General features: G+C 41.0%; 1 protein-coding gene across 7 annotated transcripts in view; it reads left to right on the top strand.

Moving 5' to 3' along the window:
• Positions 1-19,380, top strand: part of TPD52L1 (TPD52 like 1) — a 68,942-nt gene that overhangs the window by 26,550 nt on the left and 23,012 nt on the right. For all 7 annotated transcript variants that reach the window (XM_037045825.1, XM_037045824.1, XM_037045823.1 and 4 more), the window contains exon 2: positions 17,733-17,848. In XM_037045825.1, coding sequence (XP_036901720.1) covers positions 17,733-17,848 — 116 coding nt within the window. The remainder of the gene's footprint in view (positions 1-17,732; positions 17,849-19,380) is intronic.

Genomic DNA, 19,380 nt, shown 5'->3' with positions numbered 1-19,380 from the left:
ATCTCAATGGAAGATGAACAATCACCAAATTATTTTTAAGAAATGAGCTATATATTAAATGTTATTTTTCTGTTAGCTTAAAGTACATGGTAGTCAATAAGCTGAAATAAATGCTTTTTTGATTCACAGTATGTCTTTGATGTTTATCTGATTCAACTTAAATCGTACAACAGATTTCCATGAAAATAGAATTTTTTTTCATATTTGTGTATTTGATAACAGACTTTACTCTAAGCTCATCACGTCCTTCATGAGCACCATAGTATTGAACCAGATTTCTAAGTGTGACATGATGTCCCCTTACTTTATGTGTGGGCTGCGGAGGTGAGTGAGAAGGAGTGAGACTCCTGCGGAGAGCCGCTTCCCCAGTTGGTCGCAGAACCAGCATTGGAATTCATCCGCCTTGACATCAAAGGTGTAGTCATATTTCTAAGTCATTAAATAAGAAAACAAATCCCAGAAACCTTGAAACTATTCCTCCGTGATTTCTGGCCACGCCTGTGCTTTTAATTAGAATAATCATGTGGTGAATCTCCCACTGGGGATCTCCAGCAAAGATTTCACAACTTTTTCTAGACCGTAAAGAGCTACATTAAATTTGTTATCTGAAACTATTTCCTAAACTGGACTCGAAATGTTGCTCCCTGAAAGGTTTCATCCTTCTTACCACTTGCGAGAGAAGATCTGGCACCCTTTTCCTTTTAACACACCCTCCTGATGTGAAGTTTCTAGAAACATCCTTTTCCCAAATAAATCTGCTTTTAAGATGTTACCACTTTGACCTTCCAAACCCAGCAATCATTTTAGTTTTTCATCTTGGTAGATCTGTTCCCTTCATAATCTCTAATTCAATAGTTCTAAACCACACATGTTCACCAACCAATCCCATTCAGTCTAGAGTGAGTATGAATCAAGTTCATAGGCTAAGAAATACATGAAATGTAACTTTCCTCATTTTCCTGCAACTCATTTTCATGTCTATCTTTGAGCTCTTTTTCTACCAGGGAGAATTTTAAGGAAATGTTTGTCCCTCAAAGCAGGAGACACTCCCCTCTTACTCCCCGCCAGCCCCCAAAGAAAAGACATTTCAGTGTCAAGTGCAAGGTTCAGAATTCTCCAGAGGCAGAATACTTGAAAGGATTTTTTTAAAAAGCAAAGCCTATTTTCTACCCAGAGTAGAACATAATTAAAGTACTAATCAAGTATTCATTACTTTAAGTTTGCTATTTCTAAAACAACATATAATTTAATGTTTTCTTAAAGTTAGGTGACACTTCAGAAACAAGAGCGCCTCTGAAATAACATGCACCCCAAAAGATCAGAACCGCTTGCCAAGTTACTTGCTTTGTCTTTCATTTAAGTGCTGAGGGTTCGGAAGAGTGGCAGGACCTAAGCAAGCAAAAGTGTCCGTATTGAAAGTAGAAGAATCCAGAGGGAACTGAAGCTTACTACACCTCAGAGGGGAGGGCTTGCCTCATCTGTTTTCAGAGTCTAAAGAAGGCATTTGGGTGTCCACACCTGAAATAGCAGAGTCACTACTGACTCCAGAAACAGGGAAGTAAAAGGAGGACGTAGGGGACGTCACAACAGGGCGTGCTTGACAGCATCTCATTTCTGAGTCCACGTGGGTATGGCTGGGCCTACACCTCCAGTCCAGGTGATCATCTAGCCCAGTGTTTCTGAGTGAGCCTGGAGCTCCAATTAAATAAGCAGAGGCCAGGACCTGAGACGGCCAAAGCCTTACCAGAAACTAGGATTATACCCTGGGCTTTAAGCCAAGACCCTGGCTCTCTGACTAATGTGAGTGTGACCCTGAACTCTGTTTGGCTCTTTGAGAGGAGAAGGAGCCCCAGGTCGGTCTGTCTTCAAGGATAGAGGATCTGCGGCTGGTTTCCAGTGGGTCCTGATTGGAGCAGGGCAACTCAGAAGGCTCTCAGCCACTGGGAGGCTTTCTCAGTGTTTTAAACACTGCAAGGCAGTTGGAGTCTCCTGTGCCTACTGTATTCCCAGTTGTCTTGTGGAGCATTTAAAATGCATAATGGTGGGGTTAAGCGATTTTTCACCTACTAACTGGAGATGGAAAAACTGAGAAGTTTCCCTGCTTTGCATCTCTATTTGCTTGCAGTGGCTGCTCCAGTTCTGTCCCGGCACACTCCTGCTCGGGTGCCTGGGGTAAAAGGAATCTGTTTACAAACACATGACCAAATTCTGAAGCTGAGAGGACCAGGGACATGCTGAGGTGATAGGTCCCCTGAATACAGAAGAAGCAGGAGAGCCCAGCTTGACCACTGTCTCTCTATGAACATCAATGTTCTCATCCCTAAATTAGAGATAGTAATACCTACCTGAATGAATTCATGTGCATTAAACTCCTGGCCTAATGCCTGACCCACTGTGAAGACAAGAGTCACCTCAAGCCCAGAGCCATGATTGTGGATGCGGAGCTTGTCTCTGTGAGGGATCAGAGCTTCCTCGATGGTTCTCAACGGGGTGTCGTTTTGTCCTACAGGGAACCTTGGACTGTGTCTGGAAACATTTTTAATAATCACAACTGGAGGGAAACAGCTTCTACCTGGTGTCCAGCTGTTAGAAGCTATGTGTACAGCTAAATATCCTGAAATGCTCAGGGCAAAACAAAGAATTCTCCAGCCCAAAATGTCAATAGTGCTCAGGCTGAGAAACACATCCAGACAAATAGTCACAGGAAAAAGGAACAAGGCTGATTTTTCTTCCTCCTTAGGTAAAAGAACGTGCTAAAATACTGTTGACACACCACAATTACTGATCTCGCCTGGCACCAGAGGAGGCAGAGACAGTAGAATCTAGACACTGCTCTGAAACGAAATCCAATTCTGGTGAAAGAGCTTTCCCTGGATTCTAAAAAGAAAGTAAATGATTTTTAAAACTTAAATAAGCAGTTCTAACTAAACTAGTTTATTACACTATGGATTATAAGATCTAAAGTTGGGTTTTATTGATTTTAAATTTTACCTGCAATACAGCCTGACATTTTTGATAAACTTGTATGATTTATTAAATAATTGCTGATGTTTGCACGGCATCACAAAAATGCCACTAGTTAAATTCTGCTTATAGGGTGTTATTTCAAGTCAAATGAAACTCTAAAGGAAAGAAAATATTTAAATTTACCTTGCCTTATATAGAAGTGAATACTTACATCACAAAATAGTGGAAATTGGATGTTGATAAAAAGTTTTAAATGACCTAATGCATAAAAACACTTTATAGTCAAAAGGCGCTTTTTAAAGGTTGACTTTTTTTTTAATTTAATTCTTGTTCAAGTACAATTTTCTGTCTTTTATTCCCAGCCCTGCCCCCCCAGTGCTCCCCACCTCCCTCCCATTTTTGCCCCCCACCTTAGTTATTGTCCATGTGTCCTTTATACTTGTTCATGTGAGTCCTTCCCCTTTTCCCCTGTGCTTCCCTCCCCTCTCACCTCTGGACCCTGTCAGCACGTTCTGTATTTCAGTGTCTTTGGTCACATTTTGCTTGCTTGTTTGTTTTGTTGTTTAGATCCCTGTTAACGGTGATATCATATGGTATTTGTCTTTTACCGCCTGTCTTATTTCGCTCAGCATAATGCTTTCCAGTTTCATCCATGATGTTGCAAAGGGTAGGAGCTCCTTCTTCCTTTCTGCAGCATAGAATTCCATTGGATAAATGTACCATAGTTTTTTGATCCAGTCATTGACCGATGCCTCCACTTTCATTGCATTTCCACGTTGTTTCGTTGTGAGGTGAGGTCTCCTCGGTGACTGCCTGGGCTGGGTTCCGTGGGACGCAGGAGACAGCCAGCAGTCATCACCGGTTCTGCTGTTGCTGCTCTGCCTCCGACGCCTCTTTGAGAGAAACATACCCTTTTAAAACTGATGGTTATTATCGAAAGCTTTGTTTCGGTCAACTCCTTTGCATATTTTCATTTTGTTTGCCAACTAAAAAGGTCTTTAAAAGAGAACTTGGGCCCTGTCCTGCTTCTCAAATATGTTTAGCATGGCATACATTCCATCAATAAATTCTTGAGCTTCTATTTTTAAAAAACAGCTCTAAATTTCAGTCACTTGTTAAAAATGTGTTGAAAATTGACTACCCACGGATTTAAGTACATATTTTTTTAATTTTTTACCCGAAATATCAGAAATATTTTTTGGAAAATAGTCTCAAAGATGTACACGGCTTCTTAATAATTCAAATGACCTGATTTTTTTCAAGGGGACCTAGTATTTGAATGCTCATCAGTAATCATTTAGCTCCAGATGTGAGCAAAGGCTGTGTGTCTGCAAGTGTAGGAAACTCCAGCAGCTGCTGCTGACTTCTGATGACAGGTTTAAGGAAGGCCATTTTTTACTGTGTCTTCACAGGTGGAAAGGGCCAAAGAGCTCTCTGGGACCTCTTTTATAAGGGCACTAATTCCATTCATGAGGGCTACACCCTCATGACCTAATCATCTTCCAAGGCCCCACCTCCTAATAGCATCACATTAAGGATTATGATTTCAGCATATGTATCTGGGGAGACACAAAGATGCGGTCCATTGCACATGCTTATTGTAACCAGCCAAGTACTACAGGGGTATGTGGAGAGTCAGTCTTCTTCTCCTTATTTAATCTCACCCTTTTGCAGTAACCAGCATACAATTTGGTATGTATCTTTTCTCACCCTTCTCAGTGCTCATACAAACACATAGAGATTCCCTTCTCATATAAGGTATTTTTGTTAAAAAGAGTACTGTGTACTAGTTATTAATCCCAAGAGAGCAGAACTCAGTGTACCAGTCCCAGGTGAGGAATCCAAACACTGCTCTTGGTTGCATCTTAGAGCTGGAGTTGCCAAAGAAAACAGTGAAGCAAAATAGTGGAAATCAGATGTAGATTTACACTGGCTAAAACGAGAGCCCTTACTTGCCTAGAGAAGAAACAGGACAAGATCGGCTTCAACAGTATGCGTCAATCTGTCGTGGCCAGCAATTGCCCCCCTATAACCTTAGCAAGTGATTGAGCAATTGGCCAACTCACACCCCTCTCCTTTCTACCACAATCATCATTGGAGCGAAGGACTCTAATCCCTCCCCCTCCCCTGAGGAGTCTGAATTACTGAAAGCTAAGGGTATGCCTGGGGGTCATTGACACCCCATGCTTAAGCAGAACAAGAGAGCACATACTGAACCTGAAAGGGGGAAAGATACTCCCCCACAAGGTGATAAGCTGGCCGCAGGCTCCATGGCTCTGTATTTCTGGTGGGAAGTGTCACAGACCCAAGGCCCTTTCTTGTTTCATGAAGTGGAGGTCCAAAGGCCGCATGCATGAGGCTAACATTCCCAACCATTTTTCTTCCTCTTCCTAAATGGATTATGTGCAAACACGACTCAGCAATTTACTTTTCGCATTTGACAAAATACAGTGAACATTCCTTCCGGTCATTATTTCTAATAACTTGACCAATAGTATAGTGGGTACACTGTACTTGTCTCATTTATTCCCCTACTGCTCGGCATCCAAGTTTTTATAGTTTTCTACAACTACCAGCAATGCTGCAGTAGATATCTGAAACCTACCTTCTTAGTCAGTCATTTTTTATATAAGATTGACTCTCAAGAATGGGATGGCAGAGTCAAAGTCTCTCCATCAGCTGTCCTAGCCCAGAGCTCAGTGATATATGAAAGGACCTATTTGTCCACAACATTGCCAACACACGCTGTTATCCAACTTTTGCATTTTTGCTATTCTCTTGGATGAAAAAAATGGTATATATTTGTGATTCTAATTCACATTTCCTTTATTACTAGAAAGGTTGTCTTTCCATATTTTATTTGGCGGTTGCATTTTCTTGTGTATGACTTACCTTAAACTTCTCTAATTCTTGCATAATTTATTTTTGCCAAATAGTTAATAGTTCAGAAACACATATTTTCAACTCTTTTAGCATTTATTTTTCTATCCAGATTTGAAGAGAAAAACAGAGTTTCTCCTGGGCATTGTCAAGAGCATTTCTTTGAAATGCAGAAGATTTGATAAGTGAAACTGGAGAAATGTATTCCTGAACTGATGGCTTAAAGTACAGGGAAAACTTATACCTCTGATCAGTGTTCTTTAAATGGTCAGCCCTCTGAATTTGGCTGCAGGACCAAAAGTCATGGATCCAAGCTTTCCATGATGCCCTCATGACATCACCCTTACTGTAGCCTTGATGTTGTGCAAGGACTAGAGGACTTTGGCATGTACCAGCCTGTCTGAAAAGGTCTTTTGGACTCCTCTTTAAATGCCTTGGAGGGAGGGCGTTATATGGTGTCCTGCTTCTTGTTCATAGTGGAGGTCTTCCACTGCAAAAGGAATGGTTTTACTGTTTTCCTGAACTTGCCCTGAAGGATGGCCCAGCATGCTATAAAGCCCAATGAGCATGCAAGGAAGGACAGGGGAGGTGCAGTAGCCTGTCCAGTGAAGCTGATTACAGACACAGATTTGTCTGTCTCACTCTCTCAGGGCTTGGAGATGGTAGACACTAGTCCCAGAGCTCTGGGCTATAGCTCAGGGACAACTCACCAAATGAGTGAATGGAAAACCCAGTTCTCAAGTCTTACAGTGTGAGGGGGAGGAGGATGGGAGGAGGAGACAGAGAGACAGAAGGGATTTTTTTCTTTAAATAAGTGTTTCTTTTTGGTAACGAATTTGAATTTAGAATAATTTATTACCCTAGAGTTAATTCTTAGTAAAATAAATGAGACCATCTCACTTCTTGCTGAAGGCAAAAATCTAAGGCAGGGTGTTAAATTATGACATTTATATTTTGTCACGTTTGACTTCTTTCCCAAGTTCTAGGAGAAGTAAATTTGTATATGCGTGGGTGTTGGTGTGCAAGGGGGTGGAAATGCAGAAAATAGTATGGTTTGAAGGTTGAAATGGTCTGCATATGTATGGTTTGTCTATACACATTCCTGTAACGTTTTCATTTTTCTCTTAAAATATAGGTGTTTATTCAGAAAAGGAAGTTCCTAGAGTCTATCCACCAGGAACATCAGCTATTTTTGGTTTTCCATAACTATTTGTTTGGCTTTCTTTATTCACAGATTTGTGGCTGCTGTGTTTTTATCTCTTTGTTCTTGTGTTATTTTGGGCTGAGCTGCTGTTTTATAGAGTGTGCATCTACCTTGTGTGAGTGTCAAACCATGCCTTTCAAGAGCAGCAAAGAGTGATGTGAAATGGGCAGAATATCCCAAATGCCTATATCTTTGGGATTGAAGATGCCAAAGGTGGCATCTGAAGCCGAGATGCTACATTGTTTGAAGCTGAGACGGTTTGTCATAAATATTATGCATCTTTTCATTGAAAATTGACTTCCGTAGTTTGGGGTGTAGTTGCTGTGATGCTGGTAACCAGGAAAAGCCATTGGTGTGGGTGAGGTCATGTGACCCCTTATGAGGAATAAAAGTGCAGGTCTGAGCAGCTCCCTCCTCGGTTGTGACTGAAGTCGGTCCCACTGGAGTGAAGTTCAGAAGCAGCCCCCGGAGGAACACATTTACCACATCATCTGTAAGGAACTTAAGCTTCTGTGTTTCTGGCTTCCATTTCAAAAAACCTGCGCCTTCTATACTTGCTCCCTTGACCTACTTACAAAACAAATTTTTCAAAATTTTCTACAGCATTGACAGTTAAGTTTTCTTTTATTGTTATATCCTAAACATGAATTAACATGGAGGTTGGGAAGCATAGCACAGCTGTGTCCTGGTGACATGAAGAGACACCTTTCCACCACAAAGAGTCCTGGGTACATGCTGGTTTCCAGCTCACGAGGATGTTGCTTGAGATCCTGCTCTGGGTGTTTTTATTACCAAAAGCAGTTAACATTCTAGGGTCACCCTCCTGGTCATGAAGATCCCAATTCATCTTAGTCTTTTTTATTTTACTTACTTATAGCCTTTTTGAGAAAATAGAGGCTTAGCAGTTGTTTCGTCTGGGAACGTAAAGGTGTAAACTCAGGCAGAACATCGATAGGATGAAAGCTAGCCTCTGGCTTCACGAAGCTTTTCAAGGGACTAGATGCAGCTGACATACTAATGTGTGTGACTGTTCCTCCTCTGTTACGTAGTATTTGCTATTTCAATGGCCAGGGCATGGGTTGTAAGTCTTAGTTATTTTATCTTTAACACTACAAAAAGAGAGGTGCTTCCTTGACTACATTGCATTTAATTTATAGGCATTTGAATATTGCATATGTCAGGTCATATTAACTAATTAAATTATTCCACAATTACTTATTGAGCAACTAGTGTTAACAGTGACAATCTAAAGGAGAAAGACAACAATGCAGTTAAAATACGTTATAAGTGCTACGATATCTTGAAGTCATCTAACTCCCTTTAGTTGTCCCAATGCTTACCAAAGATGTTTCGCTGTTTATTTGGTTTCTCAGGTAGATTTTATTCTGCAGATGTAAAGATTATAGAATATGCCATAAGATATTTGGTCTTCTTGGCAAATCAGTCTCCCAGGAGATTTGTTGGTAGAAACTGTCACCTAAGAAGCCCATCACTGCAGTGTGAACTGGTGAAATAAAATTTCTGGACCTTAAAAACTGCAGAGAATGAGATGAACTTAAGCTTCAAATATTATATCTTGGAATATGATGTTTCTCTAATATGCAGCCAACCTAGAATGCCAGCCTGAATGGCCAGCTGGTCTTACACATTAGTCAAAGCTGTGTATTAATGCAATGGTAGTTTCTGTAGTTAGCCCAGTAAAATGATGTCATAAAGCAAGCCACTCCCATGGTTCTGGGCAGCGTCACTGTAGCCTTTGGGTGAGCTGGTCCCACCTGTCACCCTAAATTCCTACAGTGCTCAGTGCCTGTAGGAGCACCCGGAAGCCATGGGTTGGCATGAAACCAGGGAAGCCCTGGGTACTGAGGCCTGTTGAGTCTCTCTGGGATTGTTCCTGGAGCTCAGTAGGAGTTCTGGTCAGACCTTAGCCACAAAAATGATGATTTAGGTTTTTGTACATCCCTTTTTGTTTTGACCTTTTTGAAGCTTGCTCACTCTTGAGAGCCACGTGCTACATGCTTAACTATTGTGTACCATATATTTCCTGTTATCTTCAGGATCGTACTGAATATTGGTAGTTTCAACAATACACAGTTAACCTGAGAATTGTATATCAAAGTTATGTTTCTTTTTGGCATCAGAAGATCTTGTACATCTGGATGAATGAGAAATAGGAGGACGTATTTCCATATATTTGTTGATTGCTACCTCATAGCATGTCACTGCCGTTTTTAGCCAAAATTTGGTTTTGGCCAGTCATAAATTTTTTTAAGATCATTTATTTATTTATTTAGAGACAGGGGAAGGGATGGAGAAAGAGAGGGAGAGAAACATTCAATGTGTGGTTGCCTCTCACATGGCCCCTACTGGGGACCTGGTCTGCAACCCAGGCACATACCCTAACTGGGAATCGAACCAGCAACTCTTTGGTTCACAGACCGAGCTCAGTCCACTGAGCTACACCAGCCAGGGCCCAGTCACAAATTTTTATGTAGACATTAGAGTCAGTTTTAATCAGCCTGCATTTGGATTGCCACCTAATACCACATTTTTTTAAGCTGAAAGACGGATTGTAAGAATTGAATCTAACATACTACAACCTTAGAAGCAGGTTCTGATGAAATACTTAATAAAAAACATAAAATCTTTCTTTGTTCTCCTGATTAGTATACAGTCAAGGTGAGTATTACAGATATGACTTCTTTTTTAAGCTGCATTATTAAATGAAACCAATGCTTTAGAAAACAATGCTATTAGTAGTGATGACTCATGTGTTTATATTTTAAGAAGAACAAATAAGTTCTACAAGACAGTGCCCAAAATAATTCTTCATAAAGTTGTTAAACTATAATTATAGTAATATATATTATTATTTATCTTAATGCAAGTTGTAGTGTAGCTCATACTACATATGGCGTTTAGGAGTTATATATAGAATGTATATAGTAAGATGGATAGAAAACAAAAAAGTCAGCACTGTAGATCAATTTAAAGCACATTACATGTTACTTGTTATTCTCGTGTTGTTGGCAACTGGGTAGGATTTTTAGAAGAGAGACTGAGGAGGAAGAGGAAAGAGGCTTTTGAAGCCAAGAGGCACAAAAGCATGGGATTGAAAAAAGTGTGATAAGGGGACACTGCCTATGGCAGCCTGACTGGTTGGAAGGCTTGGTGGGAAAATCCTGGGCAGGCTAGTTGGAATCATCACTTGAATGTTAGTATAAAGATTTTCAAATTTAGGTTGGAAGCGATTCCATCCATCGAGTGTTTTTTGAACTGAGTTTTGACATGATGAAAGTAATGTGTTCAAAATATTGATTTGAGTGTTGTGTAGGCCGGGTGGTGGGGAGATTGCTAAGATTTCAGTTGTCTCTGTGTGTAGGGATAAAGCCTGAATCACTGTCATAGGAATTAAAATCAAACGGTGTAGGCAAATATGACAGATGGCAAAAAGGCATGGAAAGGGCATCAAGAATACTTGATAGTTTGATTTTCTATCCTAGGGGATTAAGTCAGCAAACATTAGTTGGGGGACTGCTATTTGAGAAAGTTTAGGAGACGTAAGCTCACCCTAAACTCTTCACAATGCTCAGTAATGGGGAAGCTACAGATGCTGAAGTTACAGAACTTGACCTTCAGTAAGCCTGTCTTGCTGAGTAGAAAGTTTTCTGGGGCGAGATAAAGAGACAGACATTTTAGTTCTTGTTCCATCTCTACATGAGATATTGTGATCGAGTTGAAAACACATGAACTCTGTAACCCGACAGCCTTGCAGTCAACACTTAAGTCCATCATTCACCAACCATGTGAGTTGGGTAAGTTATTTCACATTTTGAGCCATCATTTCTTCATTTGCAAAATGAGAAACCACCTGTACACGACGATTCTAAGTAGACCTCTCGCATTTCTGCCCACTTGGCAAGAAGATACACTGACAGCTGTTCTTTTTGGACCATCCTTTCACAGATGTTTACAGGGAACAGCCGTAGAAGGTAGACATTGTGTCTATCTCTAGAGCAGGAGTCAGGCTGACTATATGGTCTTATTACCCAATGTCACCCCAATAAATTTAATGAAAATAAAATAAAATGAAAAATGAAGATATAAGTGATACATACTTTTTTTAAAGTAAATATTTTTCAAATTAAAGAACTCAAACAAAAACTAAGATAAAAGATACCAAAAAAAATTCTGGGACTTGTATATATTTTTCAACAATGCAGAATATGGCCACTCATCTGAAATCATAGTTTGTACACATTTTAACTTATACACAACTGTCTCTACTGTTTTAGTCACGTGTGTGAAGCCATGATGTAATCCATTGGAGTACTTGACAGTGCGCATTAAACGTGTGTTGGTGCCAGTGGATATTAGTCTTGAGTTTGTCTTCCTCTGCAGAGTATGGGCCCAGTAGACCTCCCAAGCTGATTCAGCCTCACCTTGGCTCTCTTTGGGAAAAATTTCCCACCTCTTCTATTCACACCTCTGGCCAGGGCCCATAGCCTCAGTGCTGGCTGCAGGGGCACCAACCCCTTGTCAAGGTGGCGAGGTTCTTCCTAAGTACTGTGGGGAGATCAGCCCCCCATGTATGGTTAACTGACTGCAGAAGTGTCCACTGGGGAACTAAAGACAAAGGACCAACCTTTGCCACCCCCCAGCACCTGCCCAGTGTACAAGCATGTGTCTGTCTGTGCCTCAGGTTGGTTGTGTGGGACAGCCTAAAAGATATTTTTTTCTATAGGTCAAAAAGGAAATTGGGGCAGCCTTCCTGCACTAGTCAGGGTCCAGGCAAGAAACAGATGGTGTTTTCAAAAGGGGTGCCTGATTCAAGAGAGTTTAATGAAGGGACTGTTACAAAGACGGGAAGAGTTAAGGGAAACCAACAGGGGATGTTAAGCTCCTCACAACCACAGCAGCAGGAAGTCAACACAGTCCCTACGCTGAAAAGAGGGTGGGGTTCTTGAACTTGACAAGAGCAGAGCTATAGAACAGGGCTTCCAAATAGTTACTGTGGCCTTTGGTAGTGAAAAGCTAAGCCATGCATGGCGCAGCCCCGTCGCATCACACTGGGGCCTCTCATTGGCCAGAAACAGAAGTGCCAAGGAATCAGTGCAATCCTTACATCAGTCCCCCAAGACACAAAGCAGGGTAGAGGCAGGCAGATGGTGGATCTGCAAGGGCAAACCATCTTTCACAGGTTACTCTACAAATCTTTTTGGGTCCAGGTCAAAGAGAAAGAATGAACACACACATATCCCAGCTTCTCTCTCCTTTCTCCCTTCCCTCATCCCACTGCCCCCCAGGGGTAGAGCAGGAGGCACATCCATCCTCTGTCAGTCCTGGTACACTGTGCACTGAAGTGGGACTTCCTTAACTGGATGCTTTGGCTTGGCTTTTGAGGTCCAAAGAGGAAAATAAAAATTGGAGAACATCCTCTTCTAGAAAAACTGCTTATTTTGCAAGGCTGTTCATCTTTCTGGCAAATCTAATTTCAAATGCCAAAAATCTGAATATTAATTTTTTTCATTGTGTTTCTTTTGCTTCTTGGCCCTTCAGACAGATGGGTAGCTTCCATCAGCTAGGAAAATAACACATTTGGGGGAAGCAAAAGAGAATATAGCTAATTAATATTCCTAAAAACCATTATCCTCAGTTTCAGCAATATGCTGCTATAGTTTATATGGAAATTAAAAATTTTAAAACATGTTCACATATCTCCTTAAATGTCATTTAATTTTTAAATCCTGGTAAAGTCTCCATCTTGTGGATGAGGTCATTGAGGTCAGTGCGCTCTGCTAGCGAGCAGCAACCCCCCAGGTGGAATTCTTGATCTCCTGCCGTCCCTTGTGGTGTTTTCTGCACCAGACAAAAGGGGTGTGGTTTGAGCATTTGGGAAAGAGAACCAAATTCACGAAGTTGTCTCAGAATGTACAGTACCTGCTACAAAATGGTGTTTTCTGAACAGGTTTGCCTGTTATCTTTATTTAAAATATGTTTTTTATCTCTTCTAATATCTTCTTCCATAGTAACTAGGTCATTTTATACTCATTTTACAGCTCTTCTCTCATTATCATCTGCCACTTGATATCTGTTACCATTTGCTTTTGGTTCTTCTGGTTCTGATTTAATTTCACCGGTTAATTACTTTTTAAACCAATTCCACTTTTCACCTGTTCTGATTCTGGAATTCTCAGTTGACCCCATGATTTGATTGCCGCTTCAGTAGCCCTGTGAGTGGAGCATATTCTGGTGAAAACAGCGGGCCTTGATTTCCTTTTGTCTGTGGGTGTGTGGGTCCCTGTGCTGAACTGTGGGACTCAGAGAACACCCCCTGGGAAAGGATGTAGCAGGATGTAAATATGTAAGTAGAAAAAGAGGATGGGGAGTCATCATTTAACTTCAAAGATGAGAATGAACAAAGTAACTGGTCTAATTAGACATGAACTAACTAGCACCTTGGCCTCCAGGCAGATTTCCTGAATGTCTTCTGGGACTGAGACTTCGAAAAATCTGTGACATCTTTGAGAAGGGGGCACACACCAGATCAGAGCTGAAGGCCAGTGCAGAATATCTATCTTGCTTTGTAAGTCGTCTGTACCTGGCCCATGAAAGGTGCTGAATAGAAGCTTCCTGCTACATGTGGGACTCCATCTTTCCCTACGTGCACCAGAAGTTTCCCAATTCATGTTTTATCAGTGAAGGTAGATTTCAGATTTTCTTCCTAGAAAATATGAAGATAGTAAAGGTGTTTGATGTCTTGAAAAGTCTAGGAACCTGGAACTATTGTCTATGCTTTTGCCTGGCTGATGACCTCTCACGTTGTCAAGAGAGAAGTTTGAGAATCTGGGTTCTAGCTGAATTTGAGCAACATCCCTAAGTCCCAGGGCCAGGCTGAGTTGGGGAGCAAACCAGAGTGTCTCATAGGTTCCCACCACACTGTTTCCTAACCTACCATACTGTTACCTTCCCGGCCTACCCCTTAAACCTGTGCTTGGAATGCTGCTGGTTCCCAGTTTAGACATTTGTCCTAGAACACTGACCACATATAAACATAAATATTTACAAGCAGAAATAAATGACCATGATTTTTCCCCTTTAAATGAGTTATTTACGTTGTTGTACTGTCTAGAGATACTCCCCTACACTGCTGATGTTTACATGAACTTGACACAGCCTCTCTGCCCAGTGATTAGGCAGCAGGGTTTCAAGTCCTCACCCTTTGACTCAGTAGCACAGTCTATACTAAATCATCAAGATTTTGCCTAATGACTTGGCTAGGAGATATTCACTGCAGCCTCCCAGTGAAAAAGAAAAATTACCATTCATGCATGAGGCAAAATACTGTACAACCATCAAAAATGTACACAAGTAGATTAGTTTTAGACATGAAGGATTTTCATGATATTCTATTGAATGAGTAAATAAATCAAATTCACAGCAGTAAATACATATAAAATATATAAAAAGCAAACATTAGCAAGGAGGGACCAAAAGGATAGTTATTTCTGGGAAGTGTGAATGAGAGCGATTTTAATTAGAAATGGACAATTTTATTTTCCTGTCTTCTGCAATAAACAAGTATCACTCATTGAAAAGAGCATTACTGAGCACTGAAACTGGCCTCTGGAGTTCACAGAGGGGACAAAGACCAGATGAACTTGGGTCGGCAAGATGCTGTGTTCACTGACGTGTGTTAGGGCATCAGCAGTAATACAAGGTGCTGACGGTACACTGTTGATTCCAACAAAAAGGTGTGGGTACAGTGGGCTCCACAGTGAGGCCAGCTTCAGAAAAGCTTTGAAGATCAGGCCATATTTTTACTCTAACTAGAAGGCTCTGATTTTGTAGGATAGTTATTGGCCTTTCTCTTTTGACTGTTGACAAAATATATTTTAATTGTTTTATTGAATAATAATGCCAAACATACAAAAGAATATTTACAAAGTACATTTAAAGTACGGAGGATACTCATGCACAGAAATTCAGTGTTCCAGAAATGGAGCCCTGCCATTAACCCTGCTGAGGTCCTGTGGGTTCCCCCATTTCCACCTTCCTTCCCCACCTACCCAGAGCAAGCCATGGTCCTGGCTACTTTATCATTGCCTTGCATTCCTTTGTAAATCTAGTCTGAAACCGTATTTTATTTACTGCTGCATGTTTTGGAGACTTGACACTCGTGGAACCCCACTTTGTGTGCTCCTGCAACTTCCACTGGGCGTCTGGTCCCCAGGTGTCACCCACGCAGAGCGTGTGGCTGTAGTTCACTTGTTTCACTGCTGCCCAGCCTTCTTTGTGTGACGTACCAGGGTGTACTAACGGGCTGTCCTGTTTGTGGACCGCTGCATGGCTTACAGTGTTTTGCTACCAGGAAAGCTCTTGTTCATAACCTCTGATAGTGACGCCTAAGTGTCTCAGGTACCTACGGATACATGGGTGTGGAATTGCTGGATTGTAGGGTGTTTAAATGTTCAACTTTATTACATAATGTTAATTATTTTCCACATCTTTCTATTCCTATTCTTGTCAGCAGTTTCGAGGCTTTGCATCCTCCACAGAGTCACCAACTTTCACTAGTGTCAGACTTTTAACCTATTGCTAATCGAGTGGGTGTGAAATGGTTTCATGTGCATTTCCCCAAACATCAATGAAGTCGAGCTTGTTTTCTTGGGTTTATTAACCATTTGTGATTTCTCCCTATAAAGAATCTGTTGAGCCCTGGCTGGTGTAGCTCAGTGGACTGAGCGCGGGCTTGCGAACCACACGATCTCAGTTCGATTCCCAGTCAGGGCACACGCCTGGGTTGCAGGCCGGTTCCCGGCAGAGGACTCACGAGAGGCAACCATACATTGATACTTCTCTCCTTCCCTTCCCCTCTAAAGATAAATAAATAAAATGTTAAAAAAAAAGAATCTGTTGAGTCTTTCAGACCATTTTTCTATTGGGTTATTAACTTTTTAAAAATTGGCTTTTAGGGATTTTTTATGTTCTGGGAACTAACTTTTTGATAGTTGCACATGTGACAGACATCTTCTTCCAATTAGTGGCATGCCTTTTCAACTTCCACATTGTGTTTGATGAAGAGATATTTGTAATTTTATTTATTTTTTTCTCTCCTAGTTGTCCTTTTTCATATCTTAAGAAATTCTTCCCCTCTAGAGATTCATAAATGTAAATTCCTATGTTGTCTTCTATAATGTTTACAGTTTGACTTTCTGAATGGTCAGGGTGTTCAATTTTACTTCTTCTCTATGGACAACTGTTTGTTCCAAGAAAACTTATTACAAAACCTTCCTTTCCAACAGAGCTGTACAGATGCCAGCTCTGTTGTAACTTATATCACAATGAAGCTTCCATGTGTGAGGGGGCCCGTTCCCAGGGCCTCCAAGGAACATACGCGTTTGAGTTGGCCAGGTGCTGAGGGACTCTACTAGGAACCTTCTTTGTTGTTCAGTAATAAGGCATTTCTCTCACATAACAAGTTAGAAGTTGAACTCTGCCTGGTTAGTCTGTGGCACAAAGACGTCATAAAGAACCCAGGCACGTCCCATTTCCCCTCTACCAGAATTCGTACGTCTGTGATGTTTCCTCATAGCTGCAGCTGCACCAGATTCCATATCTGTACGCTGCCACATCCGTAGTGCAAAAAGGGCTTCATGCCCTGAATTCTGATCACGTGGCTGCTTTGGACCATCCAGGTAGGAGCATCCAGGTAGTTGCAAGTGCACACGCAGTCCCCTTCAAAGTTATGAATTCTCAGGGGATGATCTTTTGGTCTCTCCATTCAGTGTTGTGTATCATGGCAGGGAGTCAGCCTTGCAGGTCACTGTGTGGAAATACAGTATTCGTCTCCTGTTCACCTCACTCTTAGGGTATAGCGCTGGGGAGCAGAATGATGTAGGGGTCTCACCTAAAACTCCTCTCCTTAGGTGGACCTGGACTTTATTCTCTGTACCCTGAACCCCAAGAGATAGTGAAAGCTAAAGTTGGAATTCATCTTCATAGCAAAAGGAGAACTAATGAAAACTTACTTTGTTTACATCTCTGGCTCCCCACTTAGCTTTTTGACTTTTCAGTATTGTTTACCTTCTTGGAAGCTCATGACACCTTTAGAATGATGTTTTTTCTGAAATGTTTAGGATTTCTTTAGTGAGAGGGTCAGTATATATAGTCTTTCAAACTGTGGATATACAAGTTGGCTAAATTCATTTTATAAATTTTTAATTTTTTATTCTTTTCAATTACAGTTGACATGGTAGTTTCAGGTGTACAGCATGGTGGTTAGACAGTTGTACAGTGTACAAAATGGTCCTCCAATACACAATTCTAGTACCTACCTGACACCATACATAGTTACTACAATATTATTGACTATATTCTTTATGCTGTACTTCAAAATTTTTAATTTAAATATAGTTGATATATGATGTTATATTACTTTTATTAGTTTTAGGTGCGTAACATAATGATGGGACGTTTTCATACCTTACAATGTGATCACACCACCGAACTTACTTTAATATTATGACTACATTCCCCTTCACCTTTTTTACCAATCCTCCCCTCCCACTGGCAACCGTCTCTTTGGTCTCTGTTTCTATGAGTCCATTTTTGTTTTGTTTTGTTTTGTTTGTTTGCTCATTTAAAAAATTACATTATGTTTTATTGATATTGCCTAAAGGTTTGTTGGAGACTGAACCGTTGCACGGAAGAGATGAAGACGCAGTAGCCAGTGCCGACTTCTCTAGCATGCTCTCTGAGGAGGAAAAGCAAGAGTTAAAGGCAGAATTAGTTCAGGTATGTTTAGTAACTCTATTGTTGCTATGACTATCTCTGGATCCTGAGAGTTACTACTTCTTTCATATAAGTCTCATATTACAATGGTTATAATTCATTCAATATAATTTAATAAGTCATGGGTTGCAAGATGGATTTATTTGGGAGGGTATTTTGTAATGCTGATTGTCCATTATTTGTTGGATACAGTACAAAAATGAATGGTTATGCTGCCTAAGCAACAATAACAATAGTTGTAAAAATGCATCTCTTCTTCTTTCTCATGTCACAACACTGTGGGAAAGATGAATCACTTACAACCCTGGTGGGATTCCTTCAAGACCTTGGTGCAAATACAAACTGCTATTTAAGAGTAGTTTTGTTTTAGGTCGGCAACTGAGCTCAGCAAATACTTTGAAATGATTTAGTTTTGTAATGAAAAGTCAATCCTAAAGCAGCTGAATTAACTGAGTTGTGCCCTCTTCTGAAGAAAAATCAAGCTCTGGGGATGAAGACGAAAGCTGAGATGAATGTAGGCTTCTTTATCTCTTAGGCCGTTGTTTGGGCATCTGGACTTAGAGGCGAGGTGAATGCCTGGCTCATTGTGAATACAAGTCTTTGTTCAAGCCTTTTGTTTGCAAAACTCTTATTTATACTCTTTGCTAAGGAGTGGTTGGCTATGTTACAGGAAGAAAGAGCCTGACACAGGGAGTTTCCCAAGTAGAATAGGCATCAGGGCAGGAAGGATGAAGCCAACATCCCCTCCCCAGTCTGAATCCCTGGATCAGAGGGCAGGAAGCTCCTGGTCCAACTGGAAGAAAGGCTTTGTCCCCTTCTGGCTCTGGCCTCTTCTGCAGGCTGGGGAGAGAGCTCTGAGATCCACCTTACCCTCACCCTTTGTCCAATCTAGACTGCTCAAGTTCTAATGTTCCGATTGTGTGTGTTTGTGATTGCACATATTCATATTGAAGATTTTTCAGGGGCTTTCAGAAGACACACCCTACAATAATTTCATTACAAAATGAAAGAGCAGCTTGTTCCTCTGGTACAGCAGAAATTAATTGACTAAGCACAATACCTCAAATCAAATAGCCTGCTCCTTTAGCTGGCTTTGTCTGTGGCCACTGACCCAGAACTACTCAGTTTACCTCAGTCTGGCCGCTCATTCCAAAGCGCACTGAACGAAGCCAGCCTTATCTGAGACCGTGCCAGGTCCCCATTTTCTTAAAGCCTGCGATTCTGGTTCATGACCTGTTCATGTCAGTTGTGCTGTCCAAAAGTTTTATTCTGTAGATCAGTGTAGATAAACTGATTCTGTGCTAAAATTTACCTCCTTCACATAATAGTCCAAGTTTAAGTTCAGGTACAACCTCTGTAACAGACCAGCTTTTATAAAATGACTTGATTTTTCTGGGTTCTGGGATTACTGGGTTATGCATATATGCATACATATATCAGTGTATTTTTGTGCATTCCATATTTTCTAAGTGCTCAGTAGGGAGCATGTATTGTTTTTATAATCAAAAGAAAGTAAGTCTGGGTTCTAACTGGAG

Source organism: Sturnira hondurensis, unplaced genomic scaffold (assembly GCF_014824575.4).
Source record: "Sturnira hondurensis isolate 20B ecotype Veracruz unplaced genomic scaffold, ASM1482457v3 Scaffold0004474, whole genome shotgun sequence".
NCBI classification, from domain to species: Eukaryota; Metazoa; Chordata; class Mammalia; order Chiroptera; family Phyllostomidae; genus Sturnira; species Sturnira hondurensis.
The sequence above is the reverse complement of the archived record's forward strand: the minus strand, read 5'-3'. Positions and strand labels throughout refer to the sequence as shown.